Here is a 14,542-nt window from a genome sequence, read left to right as displayed (position 1 = left end):
AATTTAGATTTATTAGGCTCATCGCTTTTTCGGGATAGATATTTCTGAAACTTACACTCCCTTCATAAATATAAAGATAATTAGTTTCATAAGTTTCGTTATGTTTCTTTGTTAGAAGTAACTCAGTTAATAGCTTCGAAACTTTTATTCATACTAAAGATTATTATTATAGTACTTTGAAATAAATGGGAGAGGACGTTCCTGTTTGATCTTAAAGAAAATTTTAATAATTCTGCTAATATAGATAACAATATAAATTTAATAATTACCAGCCTTTCTTCCCGATCATCCCTGAAAGAAAAAGATGTCCGTATATGCTCTTTTTATATTTCAATATCCCACGACCAGAAAAATAGAATCTAAATAAAGTTTTTCCCCATGTGATAAGTATTATAACGAGCATTTTACTTTGTATATTTCATGCACTTTTGCACGTTTGAATTTCCTACAAATACACGTACGATTTAATTCGATGACCTATTTTACAACACGTGCGCCATACGTATAGCATTTTTTCTCTACGTTTGTTAGACGAAAAATAGAATGTGAATAATAAATACATAACTCTTTGGATTTCGTGTATCGATTACACGTGCTATAAGAAGCAGAATATGGCGCGCATCCCCTGACGTCGAACAGCGGGCATCGTATTTTGATACAAGTTTCTTTGGGAGTATACAATTTCAAATATAATTGAACGCGTATCTCTCTGATTTCGATCCAATAAGCGTGGATAATGTCTCAAATAAGACGCGTACGCGATTACGGCTTTACACGAAAACTTATTTATGGAGCACCGTAGCTAAAAATAGATACTCGCTGTTATAAATGATAGATATTAATACGGAAAGAATTATTTTCGCGTTTCAAAATTGATGTTTTAAGAGGAAATAAAAAGTAAAGACGCTTGGCAAACGTGCATTTCCGCGAAAGAGAATTCTGTCGCTGTTTAAAATTAATTAAATAAAAAAAAAAAAAAAGATCAAATTAAATAATTTATAAGTATAAGATATAAATACGAATTGAGTTTTGATCAAATTACCGCTGTAATCTTCATGCATGAACGATATATAATAATAGTAGATTTTTCGAAAACGACCACGACTTTGCCTTTAAAAATAGAAATGGAGAAAATCAAAATCACACGCGAAATGTCTGCAAGTCTTGCGAAGCAGGTTTTCAGATAAAATGCACACAGAACAACTATAAAATTCATTTATTGTGTCTTATCAATTTGTATAAAATATTGATTTATCATTACAGGTCACACATGGATACGTGTATAATCTATTATACAATTTATCATTGTTACGTGTATCATATTGTTTAAGACCCAAGAAAACCTATGTATATACCGTTTAAACTGTAACTGAAATCGTTTACATATATGTATATGATTAATGCATTAGCAGAAGTATATAGCTCCTTTCGATCAGATTAGATAAAGAGAAGTACGATATCTGCCAATAATTTAAATTTCATATTCACACGAATAAATAAATAGTTACTTTTATCACATACGGGTTTTACCAATTAGCAAATCTTGAGGATTTAAAAGCCACAAATTATTACATAAACTAGACTTCTTTGGGAAGATACGTGCAACAAAATTGCTTTTGTGCTTATTAATCCTAAAAAAGAAAAAATTGGTGCAACTTTCGATTAATCTCTCTTTCCTCCTTTTTCTTCTATCTTCTTTCTCTTTTAGAATCTTCATTTTAAAAATTAATAGCTAGAACGTTCATTAGAGAAATAAGTTTCCGAAAATTAAATTCTAAAACATATTCTAATTAATTCTAATTCTGATTAATAAAACTGAAGAAATTTTGTTTTCTTTCGTACTGATAAATCATACCAAACTGTAACGCAGAAAGGAGCAAGCTGTCTTTTCTAACATATTTTACTTAAAACACTAACTTATGAGACATACGGAGAAAATGACTAATCATAAACACATATCAATTATTGTTGCCGTTAGATCTTGTTTTTCGTAAAGTAAGACCTGAACGTTTGCAAAATGTCAATCTTTGAAAATATATAATTATCTGCTTGTTCGAGGCACTCGTACATCTCACATCGATATTAGCATGCGCTTATAACGATAAATATGTCGTTATTATATCTAAAGAACGTTTGTAGAAATGCTTACTTCTAATATTTAAAGCTTATCATTCCTTATAATCGGTAATAAATGTTCGTAACCATCCATTATTGTATATTTAACGTTCTTTTTTTTATATTTTTTATTGTATGTATACTTTTTTTTATCATTATTATAGCGATATAACGGGTACAAGTGCATCCTGTGTGTCAAGGTACCTATCTCGTATGTACAACATTACTTCTAAACTATTGTAACATCTCAACATGAAAATGTCAAATCAAATCAATTGTTAGTACTCGCTCAATATCCATTGCAGATGAATCTCGTGACAAGAAAAATTTCAACGAATAAATTTACTTATTTGTACAATAGAGAAAATAACTGGCAATTGACAATAACATAAGAATGGTAACAGTCAAATAATAACAACTTTCTTATTCACAGATCATGTAATGTTGAGATGTTATACATATTCATGTACATCCTAAAGAATAATAAAGCATTTGATAAAAATAGCTGGCTTTTATTACAATCAGTGGAGATACGATTAATAATAATGAGATTTCATGATATCTATTGATATAAGATATTTTTAATATCAGCAATTAAACTTCTCAGGTTACTGTTAATTATGAACAAGCTTTCAATAAAAAATATGAACTTATTTGAATCTGTCTTTTGGTCAATTCACGTTTAAAAATACACATGCATTGTTTTATGCTTTTATCCTTTCTTTCTCCTCCATTTTCAATGCAAACAGTCGCAAAAGACTACCTACAAAATAGATTTTTTTTTCTTTATACGCAAAAAAGAGTACTTAAATGTATAATCTCTGAAGTACCAGTCTGTGCAAAATACTTTAAAGTTTGAACACAGTTTTTACATCGAAACAAAAGCTTTTTTCTAACTTTGTTCCAATTTTTTCTTCCTTTCTTCCTAAATTAAGACAAGGAATCTTGTGAAAACTAAGACTTGAAATTTCTATCTCAATTTAGTAAGAACTAGGTGTTAAATATTTATATTTGATCCTTGACTTCTAAACAGATTAACAACATAGTAACCAATACATAGCCAACTGATTATATTGGTATTTTTTCAACAATTATTATTACAGTTAATCTACATCCGTAATATTTACAATATTGTATACTTTAAAATTAATAGATGTATGTGTAGCTTGTATAGTAGATTTATATAAGTTGAATTTTCATTTCTAACTTTAACTGAAATAGAATACTTTTCTTTGAACGCACCAAGATCAAAGTAATGGCACGAACATCATTTAAAATGAAACATATTCTATTAATCTGTCAGTCAGTAATTTATTGCATTAAGTCTTATCGTGTATCCTTACTTGCTCAGAGGGTATTTTTCTTTTATATGACATAACATTTACAAAAAGATTCAGTTTATAATCACGTCTCAAGTACTTCTCTGTATGAGTAATCTAGCAATCACATAATACAAAGTAACTACTTTTACGTTTTCAAAATTGGAATTACAAATTATCGATAAAAATAATACGTCCAATTATAATTGGAGCTATTGATTTTATGAAATAGACGAAATAAATGTGAAAATAATCGGAAATTAAATAATGAAAAATGTTATTCTTTTTTTTACATGATGAACAATACACGAGAACATAACAAATATAGTAAGCATATTTAGTTAAGTCAGATATTGATGGTATTCAATATAATTACAACCAGAATTTTAAAATATTAAATCATTGAGACAATTGTTCTCTTAATAAATACCTTCTATATCTTAGTACAAAGCTGTTAATATATGTCATGCCATAACATAATACTATCGACAGATTTCTCCGTAAAATTTAATTTGCGAAGAAAACGATACTATAATACATGTCAGTGTTGTCAAGGATCGTATCATTGAGAATTACAAATAATATTAATAATAAATATCATACACAAAGATCATGAATCGATCAGTAAATAAAAACACTTGTTTTAGTCGTTCTCTTGTTTTACCATTAGTTTAGCCTTCATAGATTCATAGAATACTTGGAGAAGATCTTCCTGACTGAACTTCGAACTGACTGCTTCAAAAATCTTTAATAAATCCTCTTTCGATTCACAGAATTGTTCGATACATTCGACCGCAAACTGGGAAGACCAAAGTTTACTGAAAATATTCTCCATAACAGGAGAAGATTGAGATTCCAAAGCTTGCGCTATGTCAGATGGACTATTATTTTGCAATGCTATATCTAAAACGACACGCGGTGGTATTAATTCATCATTTGCGACTGTATGGCTAATGATTACATCCATTGGCATTCTTTTTAACATAGCGTTCAAACTAGATAATTCTGTCATAGGCTTCCTTATCCCCTGTTGTTCTTCTTCTTTCAATTTTTTTGACAACATTTCAGCAAGTTCTGAAGATATACATTTTTCATAAACAGCATCCTTAACTTCGTTAAAATCGAGAATATCCAAACAATCACTGGCCTTTATCTTTTTTCTATATGTATTCAATACTTTTACAAAAAATTGTTTATCAGCACTGAAAATATCAGGAAGCCGAAGCAAAACTTTATTCACTCCACAAGCACGGCATGCCATCTTCAATATTACTTCATTAGAATTTTTTCTATTTTCAGTACCAAGCATTCTGATGGTTTCACTTTCCAGTTCCACCTGTGACACATGTCTCATTTTGTTCTGCAAAAACAAATAATTGTATATTTTTAGCTAAATATCTTTTAATTTTTAATTAGCATCACAGCTATGATGAAACGCCATACAGAAATACAAACAAAACATTTACTTTATATTGTAGAAGAAGTTTTTCTGGAGTGCATCTCCTTACTGCACTTTCTAGCACTAAGTTAACATCTATCTCATCCAGAAGGTCTTCCAAAGCCATTTGTGCTGCAACCGATTTTGTCGCTTTATTCGCTCCTGCTTTGGATAGATAAATAGAATCAATACTAGTACAGGTTCCAACAGTTTTTGTTGCTTGTGTTGTCACTGCATTTCCAGCACAAGAGCTAGAATTTTCAGTACCATTTTCTGATGTAGAAATGGTAACCTTAGATGATGCTGGCGTATTCGTAATTTGTCTAAATAAAAACAGAATTTTGTTATACAATCATCATAAAGGAAAAAAGAATAAATACATAATTTAATACTATTATTAACATACGTAGTTGTCGCATTTGATGATTCTGATCCAGTTGTTTGTGCAACTTCATACATTGCTTGAGAATTAGCTTTAGAAGCATCAACTGTAGGCATATTTGACAATTCATTTGAAGCTGATTCTGTTGTTTCCTTAACCATCTTACATGCATTCTTATCGATTATAACATTGTTAAAAACTGTACTAGAGCTTGGCTGGCTTAATGGTATATGATTTATTAATTCATTACGTATTTCATCAGTGCTGCTTTTTATTGCTTGATCTTCGGTCGTTACTTTCCGCGTAGATGCAGGTACATTAATATTTACAGAACATGATACTTCGTTGTTTTTTGATACTTTTTCAGCATGTTTTTTCTCAAAACATTTTAAAACATTTTTTACAAATTCAACTTTTGAATTACTCTTTACTGGAATTCTGTTTATTTCACGTTCAGATAATTGGGCGAGATCCCCAATGGTTTGAACATTTCTATGTTTAAAATACGTAAGTAAATGTTGCACCCAAAGAGGATTAGTCAAATGATCAATAATAGATGTTATAGGTTCTTTACACAGTATTAATGTGGGATATATAGGTTGAATAGTATCTAATAATTCTGGATGTGGAGTTTCTACATTAAATTCGCTTGTATTCTGATTGTCTTGACTTGAAGGTAAGCTTCCAAATACTGAATCTGTAACGGGTAGAGTATCTTGTTCTTGCATATTCTCTTGCGTATTCTCAGTTGCTTGTGTACTAGTCCTTATTAATTTTCCGCAGAAAATTTCGTCTGAGTTTGCTGAAGAATTCAATGCAGTAAGGTTTCCTGCATCTATTGTATCGTCCAAACATTCAGAATTCGCATGTTTTTCTGATGAATGTTTTATTATAGAATTGTCCTGAACATTGTATTTCAGCAGATCTAATGAATTATTCATAATAGATGTATTTTGTACAGCACTTGTATCAACATCAGAAGTCCTTTCTTCAACAAAATCATTATGTTTAGTAGCTATTCCGGTAAACATGTCTTCCTGTGTCATTGAATGATCAAATTCATTACTTTCTAAACTAACATTACAGTCTTTTGATACTTCCAAAGATTCATCTTTTTGGCTTTGACCTATTTTGCTTGTAAATGTCGGTTCTACATGTTTGGAAAACGTTGAATCTTGGGTAATTTCAAGTTCAACGTTTAAATTATTAATTTTAGTCTTATTTGGCATTGGAACCGCATTTATTGACTCATCTTCTACAGAATTACACATTTGCACATCAGTATCTATAGTAACATTCTCGGAATATTCTAATTCTTCAGCTATTTTTGTTAATAATTCGTTTTCTCTTTCACATTGTATGTCAACTTCAGATGCATTTGTCACATCAGTTTCTTCATCTTTTTCCAACTTATCTGAGTCTGTTGATACCAATTTCTGCTTAATTTGTTTTAACCTTAATGGCGAATCTTTACGTACTAGTCCACGCGAAGTAAATTTAATAGCTTTATAGATTGAGTCAGTAGATGTAATTTCATATCCCATTTCCTTTGAAACTGGAGGATCCGCAAAGCTTACTCTTTTTCGCTATAATAAAATATAATATATCACAATCAACATGTCTTAATTCTAAAATTACGTTAAAAAATATTTACATATTTAGAAACATTATTTTACATATCAATATAATTATAGAAATATATAAATTACAAATAAAATTATAAATAAAATCATATTTTTATATTTTATCAAATAGCCTGTTATTATACATTTGAAAAAGATTACCTTACTAGGAGTTACAGATTCAGGATCAGGTTCTGGAATATATTGACGTTGACGTTTTAATATACTTGCACTTGGAGATGCAGTCAATGAAGGTGGATTTGCACTTGACCATTCTAGAATTGGCAATTCATCTGCTTGAAGCATGGTTTCTTCACCTATTTTATCAGTTTGAGCATCAGTTTGTGCAGATATGCAATCTACTGATTTGTCAGCTTTTGTGAAAACTTTTTCTCCATCATTTTTCAAATTAGAAAATAATTTTATTGGAGGGGAAGAACAATAATCTGTTGACCTCATATTATTAAAAATTTTCTCTTGTCTGCTGCTACATGTTGCTGTTATTTTATCAACTTCTTTCAACATAGGTGCTTGTTCTTTTTTTCCAAGCAACATATCATTGTCCGTATCTTTGGATTTTACTCTTTTAACTGTATATTCTTCATCTAAATTTATTACATAGTCTTCAGTTTCCATTCTTGCTTGTTTTGTTACTAACCCTAACATATGAGCTGCACGTCCTTGTGCTGAGTAGGTTTTTAATTTTGTCTGGCGTTTGATATTACTTTTAGGCGATGATAACTCAAGCAAGGATTTAAACACTGATCCATCATTTACTTTTTGCACTTCAGATACAGTATCCTTTTCATTATCACATAAATTATTTTCAATAATAGGAGTTGAAATCTTTGGTTCACTGATACTGATTTCATTGGTTTCTTCAAATTCCTTAACATTATCTTTAGGAACTTCAATATTGTCGTTATCACAATCATTTGAAACAATTTTAGCTACTTCCTCATCCTCAGCTGTAGCATCACAGCATTTCATCAAAGGAGAAATATTGTCCACTTTATTAATTTTAATAAAACATTGCTTTTCAGTACATTTTTTTAATAATTCTGATGTTTCTTGGGAACATTCTACTATATCTTCTGCATCATCTTGAGTTTGACTTTTTCCTTCTATGGACTTAAGATCTTGATTTAAAATTTGTGTTTCGCTATATGATTTATTATTATCAACTACTTCAACATTATTTTCAGCAGATTTTTTTGTATAAAGTAAATCACATTTATCGTCTGATATACTTTTTGAAATAATTTCTGTCTGTTCATTTTCTTCTTGTTTCTTTTCCCCTACTTCTTTTTCTCCTTCTAATGAATTCTTTTTATTCTGTAAAATAGTTTTTGTATCTTCAATTTTGTTAAGTTCAATTCTTACTTTTGATAATTTACTTTTATCTAATTTAGATAATGCTTGTGAATCTTCTACTACATCTTCCATATCATTTTGAGTGTGACTTCTACCTTCAGTAAATTTAATATTTTGAACAGTATCATTAATTTCAATAGCTCTTTCGGTATTAAGTAAATCGCACTTATTATTTGGTATACTTTTTGAATTAACTTCTATTTCTGCAGTTTCTTCTTTTATATTTTCTTCGACTTTTCTTTGTCCTTCTAATCCACTCTTTTTATTTTGTAAGATCTTTCTTGTATCTTCACCTTTTTTAACTTCAATTTTATCCGATCTCTTAGATCTGCCTCTATGTTTCGCTTCTCTCTTTGCAATATTAGCACCTTTGTTTTCTTCTGGTTGCTTTTTATCATCACAACACTTGGATCGCCGACTACGTGATAAAGGACTGTCAAATACCATATTTATACGTAAACGAGATATTTCATTCCTAGTACGTTGGCTTAAATTCGCTTCATCAATTGCTATTACACTCGTTACTGCATTATCATTTTCTACAGATTTACACCTATCGCTATCACTAGCTGTCTCCGTTAAAAGAACTTTCCTTCGTTGACGCGCATTAGTTGTTTCGCTTTCACTATCTGAAATTGATTTTCGTTTAACACCTCTTCTTTCTTCTTTGGTCAATTTATTTTCTACATTTTCTGATGCTTTTTGTTTATTAATTATTTCTGACTTGTCTTGGATTAATTTCGTCTTTAAGGTGCTTCGCAAAATTTTATTTGTGTTTGACTGTCCCGGTTGATTGCAAACAATTTCTTCAAGTTTTGACAGAGTATCAGGCTTTACAACAACATTATAACGACTGCGTCGTTTACTACTATCTAACATAGATGGAGATAGACTTTTGTCATCTTTATTTTCTAAAGATTTCTCTTGTGTATTAGCATCTAAATCTGCTGAAGTTTTTGGATCTGCATTGTCATAAGCATTTTTCACTGTTATTATCTGATCTTCTTCTATGAGCAAATTTTCATTACTGTAAGCATTATCTTTTGCTTTTTGTACAGATTCTAATGGTATATTTTGTTCAACGTTGTCTGTTGATTTTGTATCATTTTCAGCAGTTGATTTACTAACTGCTTCTAATTCCTTCATTTCAATTTTGTTTTCTTTATTTGCATCATCGTCCAACATATTTCTTACTGAATTATCCTTTTTGTTATGATCTTTCTCTGCTTCTCCTAAACTTTTACTTTTTTTATCAAACCATTCTTGTAAATTTTGAGTATCTTGTGATGAAGATTGTGACAAATCATTATAGAATGCTGCAATATCTTCTTTCCTTCGTTTCAAAGACTCTTTCTGGTGTTCTGTCAAGCGATTGACATCAAACTTTAAGTCTGTTTTAATGAAAACATAATCCTGTAATTGAAAAAATGCAAAGTATAATAGTTACAGAAGAAACATATTTACAATTATTACATAAATCCTGTATATATATGTGTGTGTGTATATACCTGTGACTCAGTGTCAATTGATACTTTCTTTTCTGTATTTCTGACTGGTTCTGATTCCTTAACTAATTTTTGGCAATTAATCCCTTTTAAAAAACCACTAACAGTACTTACTTGGCTTAGTGACTTTTCAATTTGAGCATTTTTCATTTTTGCAATTTCAGCCTTGCTTAATATTTTATTTTTCCCTACTTCTTTTTCAATTTCTTCCAGTATTAATTTAGGACTATCACGTAATACATTTTTTAATTGGAAGAGAGACATTGTTTGAACTTGTATGTCAAGACTTGAATGATTTAATGCTTTAATAATTATTCTTTTGTAAGATGAAAGAAGACTATAATTTATTAGTTTACCAAGTCCTTTAAAAATTACAATTATACTTTCCCATGTACTTGCTATCTACAAATGAAATATTTTAAGGTTAATTTTATTTTTACTATATATTCAATTAAATATTGTAGAATATTCATCAATTAAATGAATATTATATCAATTAAATATAAAAGAATATTAAAAATTATGTATACCTCTTTATGTAGCATTTCTAATTCAGATTGAAGCATGAGTTCAATAGCAGGTTTACAAACGAGCAAATATAATATTACTTTTTCTGCATTATATCCATAGATGGTAATAATTACTGCTGACAGTGCTTTAAGAGCACGTTCACATTCTTTAGTTCTTTTATGAGATAAAAAGTACATGACAAGATCCACGATAAGATGTATAATAGATGGAACTTCTGTATTCGCTGAAAGTTAGATTGAAAATTAAATATTTATCTTATACATCCATTAAGGTTGTTTCCTTCCAAACTTCCGTTAAATCATTAACATACCCAATAAAAGCTTATAGTTGATAGTATTCAGCAACACGTCTAAACAGTTTAAAATAAGATTAGAAGATCCTCCATTTTCTGTTAAACAATGTTGCATAATACTTGCAATATTTAACAAAACTTCGTTTGATTTTACTGTTGTTATAAGATCTGTTCGCATTTCGAAATGCTTATATAAACATTTCCAAGCCTTTGCTACTTCTTGAACCTACCATAAATAGCATATAAACTAAGATAAAAGTTTATGTATGTAATTTAGAAGTTATAAATTATTTAATAAAATTAACCTGTTTGTGATCCCCCAAATGTATATACATAAATGGAAATGCTACAATAGATTCAACAGTTTTAAAGTTATGTTCTGTAGTACTTCCTTCATTAATTTCTTGTATATCACTCATATATTCTCCTAATACACTTGCCAAAATAAACCATAATTCAAGAACAACAGATCTGGAAAATATTGTAAAAATAATAAAAAGGTAAGACAAAATTAACTTTATAATTAATATTAATTACTATTTTAAATTGCCTATAACTTACTCATTTTTATCTTCTGCGTTTAATAGTAAATATATTTTTTCATGCATTTCTTTCAGACAATTAAATGCATGTGAATGATACACGTTTTTCTTTTGAGACTTGATACATTGCCAAATAAGACATTTTAATGCTTTATAATGATTCCTTAAAGAGACAGTTATATGTTTCAGTGCATCTTTTTATAACAATAACACATGTTGCACTAGTATTAGTACTAATATATATTTGTATCAATACTCACTTTTCAGCTTTATTTAGAATTGAAGTTTGTAGAAGTTTGAATACCAATTTTAACAATGTATCATCTTGAAAATCAAAATCTGTACTTAAATCAGCAATTTCAAATAAGATTGTGTCAAGAATCAAATCTTTAATCATTGGTTTATCCCCAGCATAGTTTGTTAATTCTGCAATAACCCGTGTCATATCTTTATACATAATCTCCTGTAAAATATCATTTAGCAATTATTTTATATAAATGTATTTTAAAACAGCCATGTATTTTTTCTTTAATAATATTTAAACCAACCTTTTCTGCAATTTTTGATTCTGATCTAATTTTAATTTTTACATAACTGACTAAGCTTGTCCATAGTATTTTACCAAATTGATATCTGTTTTTCATTTCTGCATTTGTAAGTTGGCTCAGTACAAGCAGAGCTTCTCCTACACTGTGAATTATACTTTTATAACATTCTCGAAAGACAGTATCAGATATAGGATGCGGAAGTCTTTCTTCCAATATTGGAGCAGTATAACTTTCTTGTTTTGTGACAAGAAGTTGACATAAAGCATCCACAGCAACAACTTTTGTTTTAAAAAATCTTTTTCCTGGTGAGGCTACCACATCAAACTTTGAAGATAATAATGGTGTATCTCCAAGAGGTCCAAAACAAAAATTTAAAAACTGTGTGATTACAGGATTAACAAATTTATGAATGTCTTTATAAAGCTTAACAATTACATGCCACCAAACTTCTAACTTTGTTAATGCTATTAATTCAGTTTTACTATTTTTGGCATTCAATGGAATACATAGCAATTTTACTCGTCTAGCAGTAGCAAGTTCTTGTGGGTCTAAAGCAAAATTGTCCACCAGTAATTTCCATGAAAGAAATGCTTGCCTGTACCATAAGATATTATCATCATTATTTCTAATTTGTATTGAAAAATATAATTTTTGATATAAGCATTATATATACCTGCGTATAATTGTATCTGTAGATTTAAATGCTTTTTCTTCAACACTTAATAAATTATTTATTAAACCAGCACCACGATGGAGGTCCACACCAAGAAACTGAATACTAACATTCCATTGTGTAGCCCAATCTAATTCACATGTAGATACTAAAAGTAACATACGTTTGCAGTATGTAGACTGTAATGTTGCTATATAACGAGTCCATGCAGGTGCTAGTTTAGTACGAACATGTGATACTATATTTGTAGCTAAAGCTTGTTGTAGAAGTTTTAAAGCAGGACCTCTTTGTCGTTTATGACCCATATAAGCTAACAGTATTACTTTATCCATTAACAGGGCATGAAACTGTAAAGACATTCAATTTAGTATTTTTATATTTTTGTAATACTACAAATATTGCTTACATACTCTTTGAACTTTAATATCTGATGTTGTTGCAGCCACTTTATACAATCTTCTTAATAAAGTTATACAATAGTTAATTGTTTCTTCTTCTACCCTTTGATCATCTGATAGTGGTTTACTTTCTGCATCTATCAATGCTTGTAGATTATCTACGCATGCATTTGATGCCATCCATGGCATTGTATTTGTTTGTATTGTACACATACAATTATTAAAGAAGTTTACAGCATATGGGTCATAAGCAAATGTTGATATAGCACTGTCTTCAACTACCTCTAATAACTTAAGAATTTTTAATCTGAAATTGCAATGATTAAAAGAAGTTATTAAGTTAAGTTAAGAAGTTGAAATTATTAATGCTTACATAAACCAATAAAATTATAGTTTACCAATAACAAAAATTATTAAAATTTAAATATTTTATATAAACAAACCTATTTTTTGGACTTATCTGCCACATAGCTTCAAATAAATTTAAAGTATGATCTTTGAAGTCCTGAATAACTACGTTTAATGTTTCGTATGCTTCATTCTGTATGTCATTATTTCCATTTGCAAATGCATCTATAACCAGTTTACATAATTCCTTATATTGCTCTTCTTTAATAGATTTTGTAGATTCTAATTTTTTACTGTTGCTGAAAGTAACATGATTATTAGCAAGTTTAACAAAATCTACATATTACAATATAATATATTTTATATAAAAAAAGTTAATAATATTATTATAATTAAAATATGGTATGGTATAAATAAAATAAGGTAATATATATATATATGAATTTACAGATAAAAATATCGAGATTCGTACCTGCGGATATAGGTTAAAGCTTCACGTTTTTCCTTGATATTACTATTTTCCCGCAGCATTTTCAGCATTCGCGGGAAAGATTGCATGTTAGAAGCCATTCTACAAATCTTCGTCTTTCAAAGAATTACAATGGAATTTCGTTCATCTCATCAAAAATGTGTTTACGAAGAATTTTTCACGAAAATTAAAATAAGAACTTCTGCGCTCTTACTAATATATCACATGAGATTAAAATGAAATCGTTTACTGATCCCCTTCGGAAATCTTTTTTTATAGACATTCGATATCTTCAAAGACTATCTCCTACAAACAGCCGAGAAAACAGGTTGTAGTAAGCAATTATTAAGTATTAGTACGCATTAATACATAGCGCATATTGCCACACACCTTCTACTTCAGCTCTTTCTTCATTTCTCTGTTTACGTTTTCCTTTCTCCTGCCTTTTTTTTCCCTCTCCCCGTTTTTTTCTTTGCGTCAGAAAACCACAATGCAACCAACGAAAACAAGTTTTGTTTTTGGAATGAGATACAATTGGGTATACAACACTTTAACGTTTCACATTCCCGGCGAGTTTGCAAAGTGCACATAAACTTCAGATACCGTTTTCAATAGATTTTCGCTACATCTAATCAAGGAATTATGTTAATTATTAAGACAAAAATACTCTTTATTTTGTTATGTACCTAAATTATAGAGGCACTTTGTAAACTGCGTAATACAGTTCGAAAAATGCGTATCAGTAAAAATCATCCGTCCGCCAAAATATATATTCCTACCACGTGATGCTCAAATACTAAACTGAAACTGAAGTTGATTCGACTCACTCGACTGTGACGTACTAATGTACATTGTAAATTGTAATGTACAGATCCATGACTATGTAGGTAGAACAAGGATAAAATTGAATATTTGTTTAATGTTGTTTAAAAACATTAACAATTTCTATTTATAAGCAAGATATTATTTGACTTTATTTAAATATG

General features: G+C 29.4%; 1 protein-coding gene across 3 annotated transcripts; it reads right to left on the bottom strand.

Moving 5' to 3' along the window:
• Positions 1-1,201: 1,201 nt before the first annotated feature.
• On the bottom strand, positions 1,202-14,396 carry LOC100644267 (telomere-associated protein RIF1). 3 transcript variants are annotated; one of them, XM_020866371.2, is made up of 17 exons: positions 14,243-14,396; positions 13,947-14,184; positions 13,560-13,862; positions 13,183-13,386; positions 12,752-13,046; positions 12,342-12,688; positions 11,669-12,263; positions 11,381-11,583; positions 11,140-11,283; positions 10,884-11,049; positions 10,597-10,804; positions 10,286-10,509; positions 9,759-10,157; positions 7,039-9,663; positions 5,279-6,840; positions 4,901-5,195; positions 1,202-4,794 (listed from the first exon to the last, which is right to left on the bottom strand). In XM_020866371.2, exons 3-17 carry the CDS (start codon positions 13,655-13,657, stop codon positions 4,078-4,080), a joined length of 8,082 nt encoding a protein of 2,693 aa, XP_020722030.1. In that variant the 5' UTR covers positions 13,658-13,862; positions 13,947-14,184; positions 14,243-14,396; the 3' UTR covers positions 1,202-4,077. The 3 variants fall into 3 exon arrangements, with proteins under 3 accessions (XP_020722030.1, XP_012171390.1, XP_020722031.1); XM_012316000.3 differs by having other exon boundaries at positions 13,947-14,356; XM_020866372.2 differs by having other exon boundaries at positions 9,870-10,157; positions 13,947-14,355.
• Between the last annotated feature and the right edge of the window lie 146 nt (positions 14,397-14,542).

The sequence above is a fragment of the Bombus terrestris genome, chromosome 14 (genome assembly GCF_910591885.1).
Source record: "Bombus terrestris chromosome 14, iyBomTerr1.2, whole genome shotgun sequence".
NCBI classification, from domain to species: Eukaryota; Metazoa; Arthropoda; class Insecta; order Hymenoptera; family Apidae; genus Bombus; species Bombus terrestris.
The sequence above is the reverse complement of the archived record's forward strand: the minus strand, read 5'-3'. Positions and strand labels throughout refer to the sequence as shown.

Coding starts and splice junctions, on each gene's coding strand:
- LOC100644267 (XM_020866371.2), bottom strand. CDS start 13,657: ATGGCTTCTAACATGCAATCTTTCCCGCGAATGCTGAAAATGCTGCGG. Junction 10,805..10,883: donor ATTTGGGGGATCACAAACAG/GTTAATTTTATT, acceptor TATTTATGGTAG/GTTCAAGAAGTAGCAAAGGC. Junction 6,841..7,038: donor AATCTGTAACTCCTAGTAAG/GTAATCTTTTTC, acceptor ATTTTATTATAG/CGAAAAAGAGTAAGCTTTGC.